The sequence below is a fragment of the Gigantopelta aegis genome, chromosome 9, assembly GCF_016097555.1.
Source record: "Gigantopelta aegis isolate Gae_Host chromosome 9, Gae_host_genome, whole genome shotgun sequence".
NCBI classification, from domain to species: domain Eukaryota; kingdom Metazoa; phylum Mollusca; class Gastropoda; order Neomphalida; family Peltospiridae; genus Gigantopelta; species Gigantopelta aegis.
This window is the reverse complement of record NC_054707.1, coordinates 39,814,910-39,837,263: the sequence shown is the minus strand read 5'-3', so window position 1 is coordinate 39,837,263 and position 22,354 is coordinate 39,814,910. Positions and strand designations below refer to the sequence as shown.

Sequence of the window (22,354 nt, the reverse complement as noted above, 5' to 3'; positions counted from 1 at the left end):
ACTGCATATATACGAGTCCTTAATGTGAATTTATGCTGCTTACCGGTAATTTGAATGTTTTGTATCACAATTTCTAATTAACACAAAAATATTGATGGCACAGTAAAAGAAATATTGCAGGTACCAATTTGCACAATAAATATAAATATTTTATTTATAGAAAATAATACCACACAAATTTATTTCCTCTTAACTATTGAACTGTGCTGAATTGCAGTAGGTTAAAGCAGGAAATATCCAAAACATATGTATCCATCATTCTTGATGCATGCTGCCAAAATACACTGACCACTGAAAGCAAAATTGCAAACACACTGATATCCTGTGAACAGGGGTGAATCAATTTTTATTGTTCCATATAGCAATAACCTTTAACATGCTGAGCCTACCAAATCCAACTATAGAATCTTGCCACTTGTACCGAAGGGATGTTTAATCTTGTCAATAGCAGACTAAACCTTGTCACTTAAAACTTATATATTGATAAATACAGGTACTACTAAATAATACATCTAAATATACACTGTATGACATGTAAAATATATACATGGACACTGAAGAATTATAAGAATATATATATATATATTTACAATTGGGTTTTCAAAAACATTAATATATATGTGTATATATACACATACATATATATACATATATATATATATATATATATATAGTAGTCGTTTTCGAGTTGATAGACCTGCATAGTGACGTAACCTCGACGTCACAGAGTCCATTACGTCATCAGCTTTCCGTTGACGGTGTAATTAAATCTACATCTGATGAGTGAGAGCAATTCAACTCTCTCACGAAACAAGCCTGTCATGTAGAGATAAACATACACTTTTAACGATATATATATATATATATATATACAGTATATATATATATATTAATGTTTTTGAAAAATCAATTGTAAAGGGTGGACAAATAATGAGATCTTGCAATGCATCATGCTGCTCTGTGAGTATGAATTGTTGAAATGTGTGGGGGAAAATCATAAGGCCACAACAGTTAGACAATATAATTTACTGAGAACAAGATGTATTCATTTTTTGTATTATATTTTTATATGATGAAAATCATGGATAATTTCAGTTTCACCGTCTCTAAGATCAATTACAAGAAAAGAAAAGAAAATGATATGGAATGCACCAAAACATATGTACAGTGAAACTGGTCAAAACCGGATCACGCTGGGGAACTAATATTTATCCAATTTAGGCAGGATCCATCCAGTCTTTACAGAGTTGCATTTTAGAATTTAGAAAATTCGGGACCAAAAAACTTGGCAAAGTTTTGACAGGATTTTTTTTTCTTTCAGGGTCCGGTTTAGATAGGTTTCATTGAATTACATATCTTTTATTGACCGAGAATTAACTAGGTCTGTTGGTAATGTATTTTATATTGCACATAGACCTAGCTAATTCGCAGTTGACGATATACCCAGCTTTGTCTGGTTTTAACATATCGTTCAGGTTTCAAATAGTTGACTAGCTGATTATAGACACAGGTAAAAGGAAGTCATCAGTACAGACATTTAAGAAATACTTCAATATTTATAAGTTGTTTTTCATGGTTGACTTATAAACGGGTCAATAAAAAAATAAGTTTTTAGGGCGTGAAATTAGGGACCAGATGGACTTACAGGCGAAGATATAGGGTAATTATTGTATCAAATTTAAATTAACATGTTAATTTCATACAATATTAAAATTCATAATGGGTGAAAGGTGTGTCAATTTGTAGTTTATGTAAATGAAACAGTTTTTCGTTATAGCATTCCAGCTGCTCCTGCAGATCTGCAGGGGTTGTTTCAATATTTAGAAATCAACTTGCACATACACAGGATTTCCAAATAGGGAATGGATTTTTTTATTTATTTGTGGACTTACATTAGATGATGGGTAATTTCCCACAGGGGCGCATACACATCATTTCACCATATATTACTGTAATTTATTTATACTTCATTTTTATTTCTTGTACTAAATCTAAGAATACTATAAAAGACATGTGGTTCTTTGGTGCGAATACCTGTGTAAACATTAAAACACAAAAACGTACAACAAAACAGTTACACCATACACAGCATTAAAATACAATAGAGGACACTTTCAGGAGAGAAAGAAACAAAAACACACACATGTAATTGATAGGAAACCCATGTACAGTGAAACCCCTCTAAACCGGACACCCTGGGGACCAAGACAATTGTCCGGTATTAAGATGTATTCGGTTTCGGGAGGTTACGTTCTGTACTTGTTTTAAAAAGGGACTCTGTAAAATGTCCGGTTTGAGGAAATGTCCGGTTTATAGAGGGTCCGGTCTTGAGATGTTTCACTGTATTAACCCTTTTGTGGCATGACAGCACGTGGCACACTGTGCGTATAATAATGTTGTGGACACGACGGAACGCTGCACGCTGATATTAGTTTGACGTCACAAAACGGCTAAGTTCATGACGTCATCCCAGAACAGACACAAAAAGGTTAAATTTCCTCATTCATTATGCATTATGCGAGTAAATTGATTGTTAACTCTCTGCATACTGCCTGCAGGAAATGCTGCCCACTGTTACTTCTTCCCAAGCCACTGCCAGCAGGATTGGGTGCCCTTATTAATCAACATTTAAATTGGCAGAGGTAGAAATAATGCCAGCCCAACCAGTTTATGCCAGTCAACATCACCACAGGACGAGCAATATTTCTGTCTGTCGTCCTATCGGACCAGCAATTACTTCACGTTTATACTTTACGTTTATGTTTCATCCGGCAGGTTTTGATTCGGTCCGGTAGGATTGATAGTTTACCAGACAGGAATTTCAGCCCATTTCGACCCCTGATCGGTGTCTCCCCCACCCCTTATACTAATAATTAAAATCATCGAAACGCACACAAAATATTTTAATTAATTTTATCAGTGACTTTGGCTAGGGAGGTATCTCTTTGCAGCAGCAAGCATAGAGTTAATTAATTGTTAGATAACAAAGTACACTCAACAAAATTAATTCAGGGCCAGTAGACTTTTTGGATCAATGTTTGCTATTGTCATAATTATGTTACCAAGTTTTGAGCACAAACAATTTCTAAATTTTGACAAGTGATGTATATGAAAATCACCCACAGGGTGTGTTTTTCTTATTTTGTACTATATACGGTATAAAGAAATTCTAAATTTTTTCTGGCTATTAATTACTTTTGTTGAGTATACAATGTATTATGAGTGACATTTCCTCACTCACTTTTTTTTAAAAACAAATATGCATTTAGGTCATTTCACACAAATCTGGATATGGGAGAGATGGGAGGCAAATCATTTTTAATTACCCACCTCCCACAAAGTTAAATTAAATAATGTGGCTTTACTGGTATTAAAATCACAGACCCTAGTTTTTAAACACTACAGTTTATTTCTAACTATTAGAGTCATTTTTGGTAATTAAAATCTGACATTACTTACATTTTATTCTTTAAAATATCCATCTTCAAATATCTGAAGCATTTCTGGTCATCCTGGTGTTTATAATTCCACAAAAATGTATTTTTCATAATTCTAAAAACACACATATCTTTGAGAAGCAACAATTATGGAGATGGGTTCTGCATGGTCTATTTTTAAGGGTATTCCCCTGTTTGATCATCACAGACTCTTGTTTCACTCTATTGTAACTTTATCGAGATGTGTTAAAGGTTTGTAGATTAACCAAACTTAGTGTCTATGTTTATTGGTTTAAAGCTAGGGTCTGCAACTTTAAAAATTAAACGTAAGTTCCAGAATTAATCAAATAATGATTCCTGTGCCTCTCACCCCTCCCTTGTAATCATCTTTGGAACGTCCTGAATATTACACTGTGCAGAAAGGTGCTGAATATAAATATCTTGTAACACTTAACTGCACATATTATTAGTTTCATATTCTCCATTTTGCACACTTTCATGTTTATTTTTACCATGGACATTCATAACATTGCAACACAATGTGTCGCAGCATTCTTGAAAACAAAAATCAGGTTTTTTTTCTTCTTCTTTTTTTTCGGTGTATGTTTCATCAACAGCCAAACTTGTCAGTTGTCTCCCTCGCTTTTCCTTTAAAACCAGTCGCATTTGGCTTTGAAATAGTGTTTTGAGGAAAAGGGTTTTCACTGTTCCTTGTCCAGCTCCTTGCAGGAAACGGACCGCTTTATGGCAATGAGTTTACAGCCGACCAAGTGGTAGAAGGCCCAACTGACGAGGGCAAAGAGAACCCGGCAACCAAGGAACATCATAACCTGCTTGTTGAACTTCGTGTTCGTCAGAACATCGATAATCGTCACTGAAACAAGAGAAGAAACCAGATTATACAACAGTTTTCAATTTTTAAAAATATAAAGTTAACAATCTTTATTACAATGAATAATCAGATAAGTCAAATTTTAGACTAGGTTGGGTTTATTTTATTCATTTATGTGTTTTTTGGTTGTTTTTGGGTGTGGGTTTTTTTTAAAGCAAAAGTGAACTGACAAACAGAAACAAGAATTCCACAGAAATAAATGTCTCGCATACCATAAACTTATCAGTATCACTTTGCATTGATAGATGTTCCTCTCACTACATTAATAAAATTAATTAATAAAATGCATAATTTTTTTCTAAAATAAACAAAATAATTTTTTTAAAATTTAATAGAACTTTTTTTTAAAATGAACAGTCATTGATACAACTATAAAGTATGCATGTTTTATTGATTTTTATTGTTTCGTGAAAAATGGACTTAAATGTGAAAACTTAGCATTGGACCTAAATGCAAACTTGACGTGGACACTGGAAAAGTAATACCCGAGCCACCTGTATAACCTGTCTTTTAACTTCATCAAGACATGACAAAAATGTGAAAAAGATGGTTTATTCATATACTTCCCAAGGAAGATACTTGATGTAAAAAGAAAGAAATGTCTTCTTTAACGACGCACTCAACACATTTTATTTACGGTTAGATGGCGTCGGACATATGGTTAAGGACCACACAGATATTGAGAGAGGAAACCCGCTGTCGCCACTTCATGGGCTACTCTTTTCGATTAGCAGCAAGGGATCTTTTATATGCACCATCCCACAGACAGGGTAGTACATACCACAGCCTTTGATATACCAGTCGTGGTGCACTGGCTGGAACGAGAAATAGCCCAATGGGCCCACCGATGGGGATCGATTCTACACCAACCACGCATCGAGTGAGCGCTTTACCACTGGGCTATGTCCCGCCCCATACTTGATGTGTATTGTCCTGTCTGTGAAAAAGTGCATGTAAAGGAAATTATGCATTCAACTGTATACCTACAGTTATATAGCATTGAACATATGGTTAAAAAAACATGTAAATATAATGAGAGGAAACCACTACCACCATGATATGGGTTACTTTTTTCTATTACCAGCAAGGGTTCTTTTATATGCATCATCCCACAGACTGGATAGTACATACCTCGATCTTTGTTACACCAGTTGTGGAGTACTGGCTAGAATGATACATAGCCCAATGGACCCACCAAGAGGGATCAATCCTAGATGAACCATGCATCAAGGGAGCTCTTTACCACTGGGCTACATCCCACCCCTTACCTCGATCTTTGATACACCAGTTGTGGAGCACTGGTAAGAATGAGAAATAGCCCAATGGACCCACCAAGAGGGATCAATCCTACAGGAACCATGCATCAAGGGAGCTCTTTACCACTGGGCTACATCCCACCCCTTACGTCAATCTTTGATACACCAGTTGTGGAGCACTGGTAAGAATGAGAAATAGCCCAATGGACCCACCAGAGGGATCAATCCTAGAGGAACCATGCATCAAGGGAGCTCTTTACCACTGGGCTACATCCCACCCCTTACCTCAATCTTTGTTACACCAGTTGTGGAGCACTGGTAAGAATGAGAAATAGCCCAATGGACCCACCCAGAGGGATCAATCCTACAGGAACCATGCATCAAGGGAGCTCTTTACCACTGGGCTACATCCCACCCCTTACCTCGATCTTTGATACACCAGTTGTGGAGCACTGTTAAGAATGAGAAATAGCCCAATGGACCCACCAAGAGGGATCAATCCTACAGGAACCATGCATCAAGGGAGCTCTTTACCACTGGGCTACATCCCACCCCTTACCTCGATCTTTGATACACCAGTTGTGGAGCACTGTTAAGAATGAGAAATAGCCCAATGGACCCACCAAGAGGGATCAATCCTACAGGAACCATGCATCAAGGGAGCTCTTTACCACTGGGCTACATCCCACCCCTTACCTCGATCTTTGATACACCAGTTGTGGAGCACTGTTAAGAATGAGAAATAGCCCAATGGACCCACCAAGAGGGATCAATCCTACAGGAACCATGCATCAAGGGAGCTCTTTACCACTGGGCTACATCCCACCCCTTACCTCGATCTTTGATACACCAGTTGTGGAGCACTGTTAAGAATGAGAAATAGCCCAATGGACCCACCAAGAGGGATCAATCCTACAGGAACCATGCATCAAGGGAGCTCTTTACCACTGGGCTACATCCCACCCCTTACCTCGATCTTTGATACACCAGTTGTGGAGCACTGTTAAGAATGAGAAATAGCCCAATGGACCCACCAAGAGGGATCAATCCTACAGGAACCATGCATCAAGGGAGCTCTTTACCACTGGGCTACATCCCACCCCTTACCTCGATATTTGATACACCAGTTGTGGAGCACTGGTAAGAATGAGAAATAGCCCAATGGACCCACCAAGAGGGATCAATCCTACAGGAACCATGCATCAAGGGAGCTCTTTACCACTGGGCTACATCCCACCCCTTACCTCAATCTTTGATACACCAGTTGTGGAGCACTGGTAAGAATGAGAAATAGCCCAGTGGACCCACCCAGAGGGATCAATCCTACAGGAACCATGCATCAAGGGAGCTCTTTACCACTGGGCTACATCCCACCCCTTACCTCAATCTTTGATACACCAGTTGTGGAGCACTGGTAAGAATGAGAAATAGCCCAATGGACCCACCAAGAGGGATCAATCCTACAGGAACCATGCATCAAGGGAGCTCTTTACCACTGGGCTACATCCCACCCCTTACCTCAATCTTTGTTACACCAGTTGTGGAGCACTGTTAAGAATGAGAAATAGCCCAATGGACCCACCAAGAGGGATCAATCCTACAGGAACCATGCATCAAGGGAGCTCTTTATCTAATCCTACAGGAACCATGCATCAAGGGAGCTCTTTACCACTGGGCTACATCCCACCCCTTACCTCAATCTTTGTTACACCAGTTGTGGAGCACTGGTAAGAATGAGAAATAGCCCAATGGACCCACCAAGAGGGATCAATCCTACAGGAACCATGCATCAAGGGAGCTCTTTACCACTGGGCTACATCCCACCCCTTACCTCAATCTTTGTTACACCAGTTGTGGAGCACTGTTAAGAATGAGAAATAGCCCAATGGACCCACCCAGAGGGATCAATCCTACAGGAACCATGCATCAAGGGAGCTCTTTACCACTGGGCTACATCCCACCCCTTACCTCAATCTTTGTTACACCAGTTGTGGAGCACTGGTAAGAATGAGAAATAGCCCAATGGACCCACCAAGAGGGATCAATCCTACAGGAACCATGCATCAAGGGAGCTCTTTACCACTGGGCTACATCCCACCCCTTACCTCAATCTTTGATACACCAGTTGTGGAGCACTGGTAAGAATGAGAAATAGCCCAATGGACCCACCAAGAGGGATCAATCCTACAGGAACCATGCATCAAGGGAGCTCTTTACCACTGGGCTACATCCCACCCCTTACCTCAATCTTTGATACACCAGTTGTGGAGCACTGGTAAGAATGAGAAATAGCCCAATGGACCCACCAAGAGGGATCAATCCTACAGGAACCATGCATCAAGGGAGCTCTTTACCACTGGGCTACATCCCACCCCTTACCTCAATCTTTGATACACCAGTTGTGGAGCACTGGTAAGAATGAGAAATAGCCCAATGGACCCACCAAGAGGGATCAATCCTACAGGAACCATGCATCAAGGGAGCTCTTTACCACTGGGCTACATCCCACCCCTTACCTCGATCTTTGATACACCAGTTGTGGAGCACTGGTAAGAATGAGAAATAGCCCAATGGACCCACCAAGAGGGATCAATCCTACAGGAACCATGCATCAAGGGAGCTCTTTACCACTGGGCTACATCCCACCCCTTACCTCAATCTTTGATACACCAGTTGTGGAGCACTGGTAAGAATGAGAAATAGCCCAATGGACCCACCAAGAGGGATCAATCCTACAGGAACCATGCATCAAGGGAGCTCTTTACCACTGGGCTACATCCCACCCCTTACCTCAATCTTTGATACACCAGTTGTGGAGCACTGGTAAGAATGAGAAATAGCCCAATGGACCCACCCAGAGGGATCAATCCTACAGGAACCATGCATCAAGGGAGCTCTTTACCACTGGGCTACATCCCACCCCTTACCTCAATCTTTGATACACCAGTTGTGGAGCACTGGTAAGAATGAGAAATAGCCCAATGGACCCACCAAGAGGGATCAATCCTACAGGAACCATGCATCAAGGGAGCTCTTTACCACTGGGCTACATCCCACCCCTTACCTCGATCTTTGATACACCAGTTGTGGAGCACTGGTAAGAATGAGAAATAGCCCAATGGACCCACCAAGAGGGATCAATCCTACAGGAACCATGCATCAAGGGAGCTCTTTACCACTGGGCTACATCCCACCCCTTACCTCAATCTTTGATACACCAGTTGTGGAGCACTGGTAAGAATGAGAAATAGCCCAATGGACCCACCAAGAGGGATCAATCCTACAGGAACCATGCATCAAGGGAGCTCTTTACCACTGGGCTACATCCCACCCCTTACCTCAATCTTTGATACACCAGTTGTGGAGCACTGGTAAGAATGAGAAATAGCCCAATGGACCCACCCAGAGGGATCAATCCTACAGGAACCATGCATCAAGGGAGCTCTTTACCACTGGGCTACATCCCACCCCTTACCTCAATCTTTGTTACACCAGTTGTGGAGCACTGGTAAGAATGAGAAATAGCCCAATGGACCCACCCAGAGGGATCAATCCTACAGGAACCATGCATCAAGGGAGCTCTTTACCACTGGGCTACATCCCACCCCTTACCTCAATCTTTGTTACACCAGTTGTGGAGCACTGGTAAGAATGAGAAATAGCCCAATGGACCCACCAAGAGGGATCAATCCTACAGGAACCATGCATCAAGGGAGCTCTTTACCACTGGGCTACATCCCACCCCTTACCTCGATCTTTGTTACACCAGTTGTGGAGTACTGGCTAGAATGATACATAGCCCAATGGACCCACCCAGAGGGATCAATCCTACAGGAACCATGCATCAAGGGAGCTCTTTACCACTGGGCTACATCCCACCCCTTACCTCAATCTTTGTTACACCAGTTGTGGAGCACTGGTAAGAATGAGAAATAGCCCAATGGACCCACCCAGAGGGATCAATCCTACAGGAACCATGCATCAAGGGAGCTCTTTACCACTGGGCTACATCCCACCCCTTACCTCAATCTTTGTTACACCAGTTGTGGAGCACTGGTAAGAATGAGAAATAGCCCAATGGACCCACCCAGAGGGATCAATCCTACAGGAACCATGCATCAAGGGAGCTCTTTACCACTGGGCTACATCCCACCCCTTACCTCAATCTTTGTTACACCAGTTGTGGAGCACTGGTAAGAATGAGAAATAGCCCAATGGACCCACCAAGAGGGATCAATCCTACAGGAACCATGCATCAAGGGAGCTCTTTACCACTGGGCTACATCCCACCCCTTACCTCAATCTTTGTTACACCAGTTGTGGAGCACTGTTAAGAATGAGAAATAGCCCAATGGACCCACCAAGAGGGATCAATCCTACAGGAACCATGCATCAAGGGAGCTCTTTACCACTGGGCTACATCCCACCCCTTACCTCAATCTTTGTTACACCAGTTGTGGAGCACTGGTAAGAATGAGAAATAGCCCAATGGACCCACCAAGAGGGATCAATCCTACAGGAACCATGCATCAAGGGAGCTCTTTACCACTGGGCTACATCCCACCCCTTACCTCAATCTTTGTTACACCAGTTGTGGAGCACTGTTAAGAATGAGAAATAGCCCAATGGACCCACCCAGAGGGATCAATCCTACAGGAACCATGCATCAAGGGAGCTCTTTACCACTGGGCTACATCCCACCCCTTACCTCGATCTTTGATACACCAGTTGTGGAGCACTGGTAAGAATGAGAAATAGCCCAATGGACCCACCCAGAGGGATCAATCCTACAGGAACCATGCATCAAGGGAGCTCTTTACCACTGGGCTACATCCCACCCCTTACCTCAATCTTTGATACACCAGTTGTGGAGCACTGGTAAGAATGAGAAATAGCCCAGTGGACCCACCCAGAGGGATCAATCCTACAGGAACCATGGTCAGGTCAGGTCAGGTCAGGTCAGGTCAGGGTTTTTATGTGCACATTCAGAGCAAGCTGTTTTAGCACACACCTGCTATGGGCACATGTGCCAGCCTTGGCTGGCTTCTCTGTCCAGGACAGGGAAGTGGTTGGGATGGGAGAGGGAACCACCTGCACTGGCTGATGCAAGAGAACACCAGCAGCCTGACCAGGTGCTATGGAGTTTTGAAAGTCCCTTAAGATTAAGACAAAAAGAAAGGTTGCGCACATTCAATGAAGGAATTTGGGCACCTTTTTGAATGGTCTGCCGAAAAATAAAGGGAATATGAACCATGCATGAAGGGAGCTCTTTACCACTGGGCTACATGCTGCCCCTCCACAGTGTGTCAGTGTTAAGTGAACTTACTCAGCACATAAATGATCATTTGGCTGACTTAACAAACATTTGTTTCGTTTCCCATTCTCTCAAGATATGAAAGTTTGAGATACAAAAACTTCTCCTTTTTTATTCATAGAACCAAACTTACAAAGCCTGTTTTTTTATGTTACATGTATGTAGCTCCATACATTTACAATAGTTAAATACCTCTGTCTACAAAAAACAAGACTTCATAGGTGCATAATGTTATTATTATATAACAGATCCAAAAACATATTTATTATTAACAGTTTGAACCTCTAAACAAGGACAGAAACTAGTCAACAGTGAATGATAAGACACAGAAAACATTCTGAAACTAAAAGTTGATCAAAATAAATAAAATTACAGTGATAATTGTGTACTGTAATATACATGCAGTGGTGTAAATATGAGATCAGTACATCAAAACAGTATGGTTTCAACTGAATTTTAATGTATCGAAAATGCAATACATTAAATACTTATATGTACTATATATATTGGGTGATTAAGAACAAACAAAAAACTCCTACTTTTGGAAGCTGAACAGTGGGGAAAATGTGATAGTTTGCACAAAAAAGATTATTATATTTTGCACTGATGGTGAAATTTTCATTTTGATACATGGCTTACTTTCAAAATGGTATATGAAAGAAATGAAAGAAATGTTTTATTTAACGACGCACTTAACACATTTTATTTACGGTTATATGGCATCAGACTTATGGTTATGGACCACACAGATTTTGAGAGGAAACCTGCTGTCACCACTACATGGGCTACTCTTCCGATTAGCAGCAAGGGATCTTTTATTTGCGCTTCCCACCGGCAGGACAGCACAAACCATGGCCTTTGTTGAACCAGTTATGGATCACTGGTCGGTGCAAGTGGTTTACACCTACCCATTGAGCCTTGCGGAGCACTCACTCAGGGTTTGGAGTCGGTATCTGGATTAAAAATCCCATGACTAGACTGGGATCCGAACCCAGTACCTACAAGCCTGTAGACCGATGGCCTAACCACTACGCCACCGAGGCCGGTCAAAATGGTATATGATGCAAAACATGATGTTAACAAAAATGCTATACAAATGGACCAAACATATTTCCAACAATGGTCGATTATTGCACTATTTTCCTTTCACGTAGCCCATAATGTCACTAATCTTTCTTCCTATGAATGTTATTTTTTGACATCTGTTATTTCAGTAACCCTACACCCTATTGAATATGAAACTGTTTATCCAAGAAAGTAAACAGTGGTCGAGCAGACAAGTTTACCTGTAGTAGTGCTTTAAAAGGAAATATCGACATGCTGATGGCAAAAATAACACTCTAAGAAATAAAGAAGTGTATTTCATCCTGAAATAAAAGACTATGGGCTGTAGAAAAGACAATATTGGGCCAATCGACCATCATTTTCAGTACATACATTAGAGATTGAGTAACTTTTCATTGGTATAATTTTTTTTTTTTAAATTACATTTTATATCTTGCACCATTTTAAAAGTAAGACATTTATCAAAATGATAATTGTACCAACAATACACAACACAACAAACTGGGTTTTTTGCAAAATTTCACAGTTTTGCATTGTATACCGGTACTTTTCCTGCTATTCAACTTCAAAAAGTGGGACATTTTGTTTTAATAGTCCAATACAGTGAAACCCCTTTAAACCGGACATGCTCGGGACCAAGTAAAAAGTCTGGTTTTAAGAGGTATCTGAACAGATATTTAAAAAGGAACCATGAAAAATTTCTGATTTTGAGGGAATTCTGGTTTACAGAGGGTCCTGTTTTGAGGGAATTCCGGTTTACAGAGGGTCCGGTTTTGAGGGAATTCTGGTTTACAGAGGGTCTGGTTTTGATGAAATTCTGGTTTACAGAGGATCCGGTTTTGAGGGAATTCTGGTTTACAGAGGGTCTGGTTTTGAGGGAATTCTGGTTTACAGAGGGTCCGGTTTTGAGGGAATTCTGGTTTACAGAGGGTCTGGTTTTGAGGGAATTCTGGTTTACAGAGGGTCCGGTTTTGAGGGAATTCTGGTTTACAGAGGGTCCGGTTTTGAGGGAATATTGGTAAACAGAGGGTCCGGTTTTGAGGGAATTCTGGTTTACAGAGGGTCCGGTTTTGAGGGAATTCTGGTTTACAGAGGATCCAGTTTTGAGGGAAGTCTGGTTTTGATGGAATTCTGGTTTACAGAGGGTCTGGTTTTAAGGGAATTCCTGTTTACAGAGGTCTGGTTTTGAGAGAATTCTGGTTTACAGAGGGTCTGGTTTTGAGAGAATTCCTGTTTACAGAGGGTCTGGTTTTGAGAGAATTTCGATTTACAGAGGGTCTGGTTTTGAGAGAATTCCGGTTTTAGAGGGTCTGGTTTTGAGAGAATTCTGGTTGACAGAGGGTCTGGTTTTGAGAGGTTTCACTGTATATACTGTATTGGGTAATACCCAATTAATTTGATTTTATACAAGGTACAAATCATCAATGCTGGCCTACATACCGGTACTTAAAATTTTTCACTCACCTTTTAATGTTAAATATATCACTGCAGGTATATGTACAAAACAGACTACTAACTATAGGGACACTTTTCAAGCAACAAATTTAATTTCTATGGAAATAAAAGAGACAGCTAGTGGTTTTAACAAACAAACAGGTGTTAACTAAATATAAATAATTCCTTCAAAGAAGCTAGAACAAAACGTTTTAACACCTTCCTATGTACAGGAGAGAATCCGGAGGTCCAAGGAGGAGCAGATAAATGAAGAGCAAGACAACACAGCAGAAAGCTCTAGCGCCAGCATCAAACAGATTAAACAGAATGTAAAACGGCAAAAATATCTACTTATGTCTGCTTTTTAAAAGGGTAATGTGAGAGATTTTATTTTGCTCTTTTTTTTTACAAATGAAAAAATTATGACGATTCTTTTTTTTCTTTTTATTATAAAATTAAATATAAAAATAATTTATTTTACATTATTTCAATTATTTTACAATTTAATTTTTAATAAATGGTGTCCATTTTTTAATGATTGAAAAAAAAAAATTAAACATAAAAACAAATGTTATGTTTTGTTGTCCAGTAAGATAGTTTGTAGTTAATTAATTGTATTATTTAAAAAATATATATATATATTGTAATATTTATAAGATTCAAATTAATCTAATCAGAAGTACATGTACCTGTACAGTTAAATTTTACCGCCTTTTAAAATAACAACATCAGCATTTATTTCCTTAATTTCATTTTAATGTTTATCATATCCAAACAATTTTGATTCTTTTCTGTCATAAAATAGCATAGTTAACTCAACTACATAAAACTGGCAGTGCACAAAAAGAATATTACATGAAGTAGTAGTGCAGTTTGAGTGCTTCTTTAGATTTAAATTATATCTTCTTTTTTTTTAAAACACATATGTTAACAGTATATTTGAAATTAACGGTGCATTACAAAGAATAGTTGTTAAGTAATGTCTTCTTGTAATTTTAACCAAAAGGCAATATTTTCAGTGCACTGTCAACTATACAAATACACAGTACTAAACAGACATGAACATCAATTACGTTAAATATATAACAGTTAAATACATTTAACTTAATATTCATTGCTAAAATATTTTATTAATTACTAAAATATTTATTTATTCTAAATTTTTGCTTTAAGAAAGCTTACAAAAGTTTATATACTCATATTTAAAAATAAAGAAGTGTTTAATGTACATACAAAAAGCACATACCTAAAGAAAGAACATAGAATATCAAAGACTGGTATGTGCTGTCCTGTCTATTGGGATGTGCATGTAAAAGATTCATTGCTGATTTATGGTTTATATATACTCTTCAAAAGAAGAAACGCAAAACCACATTGTCGTAACATTTGGAGAATTGATTTAATTATTGAATGGTGAGTCCAATAATTACCAAATGTTGCAGGATTGTTCACAATTCACTCTAGTCCATTGTGAGTAAGTGATAGGACACACCACCAAGGTCAAGGTCATCTGGAGTCAATACCGGGTGTGGCCTCCGCGTGTGTTGACAACTGCCTGGCACCGCCTGCCCATTGAAGCAACCAGAGTACGGATGACGTCCCGGGGGATGGTGGCCCACTCGGCCTGCAAGGCTGCTGCCAGCTCGGGCAGGGTCTGGGGCTGTGGTTGTCGCTGTCGGAGGCGTCGGTCCAACTCGTCCCATAGATGCTCAATTGGGTTCAAATCTGGTGATATCGATGGCCAAGGAAGGACATTAATGTTGTTGTTCTGTAGGAAAGCCGTGCTGTGTGAGGCCTGGCGTTGTCATGTTGGAACACTGCGTTGGCGTTGGCCATAACTGGAACGATGTGTGGCCGGAGGATCTGGTCAATGTAGCCCTGTGCATTCAGGTTGCCCTGCACATGGACCAGGTCAGTTCTGCCAGTGTGTGAGATGGCTGCCCACACCATGACACTACCCCCGCCGAATCTGTCCACTTCCTGCACGCAGTTTGCCGCATAACGTTCACCACGACGCCTATACACGCGACATCTTGCATCATGACGTCGGAGCAGAAATCGGGACTCGTCACTGAACCACACCTGTCTCCATCGCAGTTGAGGCCATTGTCGATGAATCTGGCACCACTGCAGTCGGAGTCGACGGTGTTGTGGTGTTAAGATGACACCTCGAACTGGACGTCTGGCACGAATTCCTACCTCACGTAGGCGGTTCCGTACGGTCTGGTCGGATATCCTGCGCAAACCTGGTATTGCTGCGGCTGTGGAGGTGGCAGTAGTCAATCGTTCCCGAAGGTGGCGTACCCGGATGTAGCGGTCCTGCCCGGGGGTAGTGACCCGTGGTCGACCGGATCTAGGGAGGTCACGTGTTGATCCATGTTGCTGGTAATGGTCCCACAGTCTGGAGATGGTGCTTGGGGACACATGGAATGCCCTGGCAACGGCTGTTCTGGATTCGCCTGCGTCTAGTCGGCCGATGGCATTGTTTCTCTGCGGTTCACTGAGACGTGGCATGTCCTGGATTGTCAACTGTCGGCCAGATACAGAGGCTAGGCAAGCGAACACCCTGCACTTTTATACTGTCAGTGTTCATGTTGCACGTGCAGACAACGCACGTGCAGTGGTGACATGGTTTGCACGTGGCTGCGTTTTTGCGAATATTCACATTTTGGAACTTTATTGTACAGTAGCTGCATTTTATCGAATGTAACCGTGGGAATGTGTTTGGGACATGCAATGACCTTATATTCACAAAGCATGAACCGGTAGGAAACATAAAATCGGAGTTATAACCCATTTGTACCCTTTTGCATTTCTTTTTTTGAAGAGTATATATATACCGGGAATATATATAGCAGTAAGGCACAATCTAAACCAAATCTTAAAGGGCAATTTCATGGGAAAGGTTGATTTTTTTTTTTTAACAAAATGCAATTTTGTGGTGAAATTTTTCTATGAATTTAAGGTACATATATAAAGAGGAAAAAAATGTATGAGTTGAAGCTTAAACACATAGACTTTTTTTAATAAGAGATCTATTCAGATATAATTGTAAATTTTGAACTAAAAGTGAACAATGTTTTGCTTATTCTGTAACATTATTAGTATGTTATTTTTTAGTATTAGTATATGTTATTTATTAGTATCAGTTACATATGCGTGAGAAAGTATAACCCAAATAATGTACAACAGAATAAGCACAGACATCTTGCTTCATGTTACAGAAACAACAACACTTTAAAAGCAAAGTCCAGTGCATGGTGCACATTTACGTCAGACAAACATTGGCTTCATTAGCAAGTAGCACAGGTAATCAGAACATGACACTAAATTTAGTTTCACCATCCATAATGGATATCTTCTAATCCAATTTAATTTCAGTTTAAAATCAAGACATGTGATAATGCAATTAAAGCCATTTTTAATTGCCATTGGGGCCAGATTTTTAGTTCCTTGAAAACATGAATTAAATTTGCAATTTGAAAACAAGACCTGGTCTAAAGCCCCAGTCTCACATACACGAATTATACCCCGAATGTCCAGGAATATACACGATCCTATGCAGCCCTGATTGCTCCCGATTTTTTGCAGCAAAATTTGCATGATTCGGTTTCTTTCCCGAACTGCATACGAATGCTCACAACTGCTGCAAGAACTAATACGATACCATTACGATCTTGAACCCGATTCATTACGAATCAGGACGACCTACTACGTGTCCCCTAGGATGCCTTCCCAAATACGCTATGAATCATGATGATTAATGTGGAACACGTCAAGAATTACTACAACATGCCTACGAATCCGCACAACTGCTACACGAATCAGTACGACTGCCTCAAGAACCAGTACGACTGCCACAAGACACCTATATGAAGGCTGCCGAACAGGCCAGATTTCATTCGACATTCTGCTTGCATGCAGGGAACATCACCACGGCTCTCTTCAAGAAGTCAGCAACCAACCGCAAGGAAGAGGGAAGAGCCAGCATACCCATGGAGAACCAGAGGTCTCACTACACAGATCACTTCCGGGTGAGAGTTCATTGATCACGGTCCACTAGTTCCTAATTGTGACACATGTTATGGTTCACATATTCACTTCTAGGAAATGGTGAAGAATTAAAACAATATGTATGTTTAATCGTGAGCCTTCTGGCTATACTTTGCCCATGTTATTTTGTTATATTGTGCATTAACCTTTTGGGACATGAGTGTATAGTGCAAGAGACAGCCGGAGGGAATCGGTTAATGAGCCATCTGTTCGTACCGGTACTACAGCCAGATGCGGTTATATAGCAAAAAACTGAGACGGAAATGTTCGCAATTTTGGAGTGAAAATAAAAGCTTATATAATGTATGTTCGCAATGGTGTATGTTGTTAGTGCCAACGAGAACCCATTCTATTGGCAATCTTCGTTTGAAGTTGGGCAATTTAACATGGGTTTCAATGGTAGATGACATCTGTGTAGTGAGACCATAATGTAAAACATGAAATTACTGTTTATCCCCAAAAATATAAGTTTAGCAAGCCAAAATGAAAATGTACTAGTGTAGCATCCTTATAAAAGGTAATTTCATCAATGTGGATTTGAGCCAAGCTTATAGGGGCCCTATTTGGGTAAATATTGCAAACGTCAATTTTATTTATTTTTATTATTTTTATTTTTATTTTATTTTTATTTTTTAGGGGTGTGTGTGTCAAAATGTATATTCTAGTGTTCCTACATGTAATATATAAATTGATCTGAGTGTCTAACACTGAGTTTGTCATTGTAAAAGGTCAAAATTGAAGGTCACAAGGTCAATATCCAAATTCATCCTAATTTCTGTGATTTTGTGCATAATGAATTTTTTCGAATGTACAGTCATAGTGAAAACAGTTTTGATTGTATTGTGAATATATAACATAGTATTTTACTATAAAAGTAGAATTTGTATCTGCCATTAATAATGTGTGGATCTTCATGCTGAAATATACAGAAAAAACCCAGGATTTCAACACTTCACTATGAAACAATTGTTGCCCATAGCAACAATTGATGAAAACTAATACTTTTAATGAACTAATTAGATAATTAGCTTCTTTTTATATTCCTTGTATCAGAACTACCAACAAGGTCATACATTACCATATAGTGGCTGTTCGTTTGATGGCCATCTATTGTGTGGATGACCAAGGAGTAACAATGTGATATGAAGTTTTATTGGATGGTATGGTGCATCTATCTTTTGGTGTATTGATTAGAGTTCATAAGTTACATTGGTCTAGCAAAGCTTGTCATGGTGTAAACAACCCAAATTATCAAAGTGACTTCAAACCAAGTTTGACAAAATCTGTTACTAGACTTTAAGGTCTCACTACACAGATCACTTCCGGGTGAGAGTTCATTGATCACAGTCTTCTATAGTTCCTAATTGTGACACATGTTATGGTTCACATATTCACTTCTAGGAAATGGTGAAGAATTAAAACAATATGTATGTTTAATCGTGAGCCTTCTGGTTGTATTTTGCCCATGTTATTTTGTAATATTGTGCATCGACCTTTTGGGACATGAGTGTATAGCACAAGAGACAGCCGGAGTGAATCAGTTAATGAGCCACCTGTTCGGACCGGTACTACAGCCAGATGCGGTCATATAGCAAAAAACTGAGACGGAAATGTTCCCAATTTTGGAGTGAAAATAAATGCTTATATTATGTATGTTCGCAATGGTGTATGTTATTAGTGCCAACGAGAACCCTTCTATTGGCAATCTTCGTTTGAAGTTGGGCAATTTAACATGGGTTTCAATGGCAGATGACATCTGTGTAGTGAGACCAGAGGCAGAGAAAGAGCCAGAGGTAGAGAAAGACCTTTCTATAGTCATACGAATACTCCACGTTTAACCACGAATATCCCGAATGCGTCTATGAACATACTACGGTTACGCACGATGCCCTCAAGAACTCGTAAGATTGAGTTATGATTTCAACTTTATTCATGATTACTCCCGACAGTTATGAACATGTTCAAAACAGTCGGGAGTTGATCCAGAACATTCAAGAATACTGACGAAAGGTCAAGAACACCCAATGGTCTCAGTATGTATATTCAAGAATCACCAAGAATTCTTAAATCGGGCCCATTCGGGATATAATACGTGTATGTGAGACTGGGGTTTAATGAAATTAATGTTCACAAATTCAAAAGAATTCAGACTGAACAAATTTCAAAGAGTGCAGAAACATGCCTTAAAAAAATATTTGATCGTTGAATTCCCAGTAGTTATGGTTACACATACTTTTAAAATTTTAAAATTTGTTTTTAAGAATCCTCTGTGGAACGTCTTTACTATATACCCATGCCCCGAGATAAGTTTTATGCAAATTTCAATCAGACTGGTCACCAATTTAGTGTTACTTCTCTGCCTTACCATTCCATATCATGCCACAACCAATGCGAGGTGGTATCATGCTAGACCATTCTGTATCATGCCTTGCCATGCCATATCATGCCTTTCATTACAATTTCATATTTAATAAGGATGTCAAGCCAAACTACATTATACCATGTTGTACATATATCACATACAATACAATGCTAAATGCCACATCATGCCATTATCATATAAATGTCATGCCATACTAACTCATTGCAAGTCATGCCAAACCATCATGCTAGGTAAAACAAATGATGCCATGCCAGGACTTCTCACTTACAACAAACATTTCATCAATGATAATAGCGTCCGTCCTTCGACCTCCAATCCCTTCCCATAATCCAGTAGAAATAGGAACTGAGAAGAATGGTTATAACTTTACAGCACATCATCAATATAGGACTAATAGGCAGGCTTTCGCGTACAGGATAGGAGAACGCTGAAACTAAACAACACATGGACACTCACAAATATATCACAAATTAAGTGGCACAACAAGACACAGAATGAATACATAAACATATTGCCAAATATTATTTCCTGTTAATCAATGTACTGTAGTGAGAGTACAAGACAGAATGAATAAATAAAAATATTTCCATATATTATTTCCCGGTAATCATTGCACTGTCGTGATATGTGTTTTGAGACAACAAGACACAGAATGAATGCATAAAATATTCCCAAATATTATTTCCCAGTAATCAATGTATCATAGTCACATGTGTTTTTATGTTTTTAGAGTAATTAACTTTGGCCCAGTCTCAGAATTTCAGTCTGTGGCCTTACTAAGACAAGGCTTGTGTTTTAAGGCAGGCAACTGCCAGTACTTGCCTTTGCCTGCGTAAAGTGCTAATCAGAACGGCTACATATCACCCACCCACCCCAAAATAATGTTGAAAATGTACCGCCTAAATAAGTGCCCACATGGGGAATATAAAAAGAATAGCTTTAAAATATAGACTATTGAATCAACATATTTTTAGGGAGACCTACCCAAAATTAGTTGTCCAGAATAGAATAGATATTTAACGACACCCCAGCACAAAAAATACATTGTCTATTGGTTGTTCCAAGTTAAAAACAGCCTGCCTGTCCCATAAAAAGTCTATATACATTATAAATGAAATAGCCTCTATGAATATTCAATGAATAAAGATGCCTCTGAATAAAATTTAACACCCAAACACTTCCAATTACCCAATGTATGATTATAATATGTTTTTGAGGCTAAAAGTTACAGTTTGTGTTTATTTAATGACACCACTAAAGCACATTGATTTATTAATCATCAGTTATTGATAAATGTATATCAATAAATCTGATATATAGTTTACAGGAAACACACTATTTTTTCCATTAGCAGGAAGAGATCTTTTATACACAGTTTCCTACAGAAAGGGTAGCACATACCACAGCCTTTGATATACCAGACAAGGTTCTCTGGCTAGGATGGGGTGAAACCCAAAAGAGAGAATGGGTCCACTCAGGTGGTTTGATCCTGCAACCAAACACCCCAGGCAGGCACTCTACCAACTGAGCTAAATCTCACTCTGTTTGAGGGTAATTACCTTTTGTTAAATAGTGTGAATTCCAGTTTCTGACGTTACAACGAATGTCCCATGAATTATTAAAGATTTCTCTCAAAAAACAATTATGACATCTGTATTCTGTTTACCATGAAATTAATGCAAGTGAGGATGGTCAGACTAAAATATGGCATGCAGTTAATACGAGTGGTTTCTCATTTGCTTTTTCCATCATGAAATTAATGCAAGTGATGATGGTCAGACTAAAATATGGCATAAATTAATATGAGTGCTTTCCCGTTTGTTTTCTTCCATCATTAAATTAATGCATGTGATGATGGTCACACTAAAATGTGACCTGAAATGAATACGAGTGGCTTCCCATTTGTTTTATTCCATCTCGCTGCACTCGCAAGTTGCTACCAGTGAACTTATCCATCTGTCATAGGTGATTTTAAAGGAACAGTTCACATAGTGGTACCGTAATGATATGCTGACAAGGTTGCAGGTAAAACCACATTAAAAAAACAAAAGTTGGGGAGAATCTCCTTTCGGTCACATGTGGCTGGCAGCTGACTTACAGGGCTCGAAGTTATAACGGCGGCCATGCAGCAAATTGCTATAATATGCCTCACTGCCTCTAAATTAAACATAGTCACATGCCCAAACTGACCGGGTAGTTTGCATGGTACTAACTGATCATCACACGACTCCTGAAAGTTGTTTTATTACATAAACATGAAACCGTTCATATTTTTTACTTTGAATGGGTGCTGTTGTACATGTTAAATTAAGACACTTGTTGAAGTTTGTCTTATTGTCCAGCTTTTGGTCGTAATGCCCTCAAAACATCTTCATTTGTCTAGACCAAATGATCTTGTCCTTTAATTTGCCAAATTTGAGGCCTGGAATTCTGTTTTACCTGTGTTTTATAAAATGAACTATATGTATAATTTTTAAAAAATAACTTTTGACACACAGAGGAAAGTAAAAAATAAATGTA

At 39.3% G+C, this 22,354-nt stretch overlaps 1 protein-coding gene across 2 annotated transcripts in view; it reads right to left on the bottom strand.

The window, feature by feature from the left end:
- Positions 1–796: 796 nt before the first annotated feature.
- LOC121380660 overlaps positions 797–22,354 on the bottom strand; it is a 520,238-nt gene continuing 498,680 nt past the window's right edge. The window contains exons 8-9 of one of the 2 annotated variants that reach the window (XM_041509592.1): positions 20,103–20,267; positions 4,174–4,311 (exon numbers count right to left, since the gene is read on the bottom strand). In XM_041509592.1, the coding sequence (XP_041365526.1) occupies positions 20,116–20,267 (152 nt within the window). In that variant the 3' untranslated portion in view covers positions 4,174–4,311; positions 20,103–20,115. Of the gene's footprint in view, positions 4,312–20,102; positions 20,268–22,354 lie in introns of both variants that reach the window. The other variant, XM_041509591.1, reaches the window with a different exon arrangement.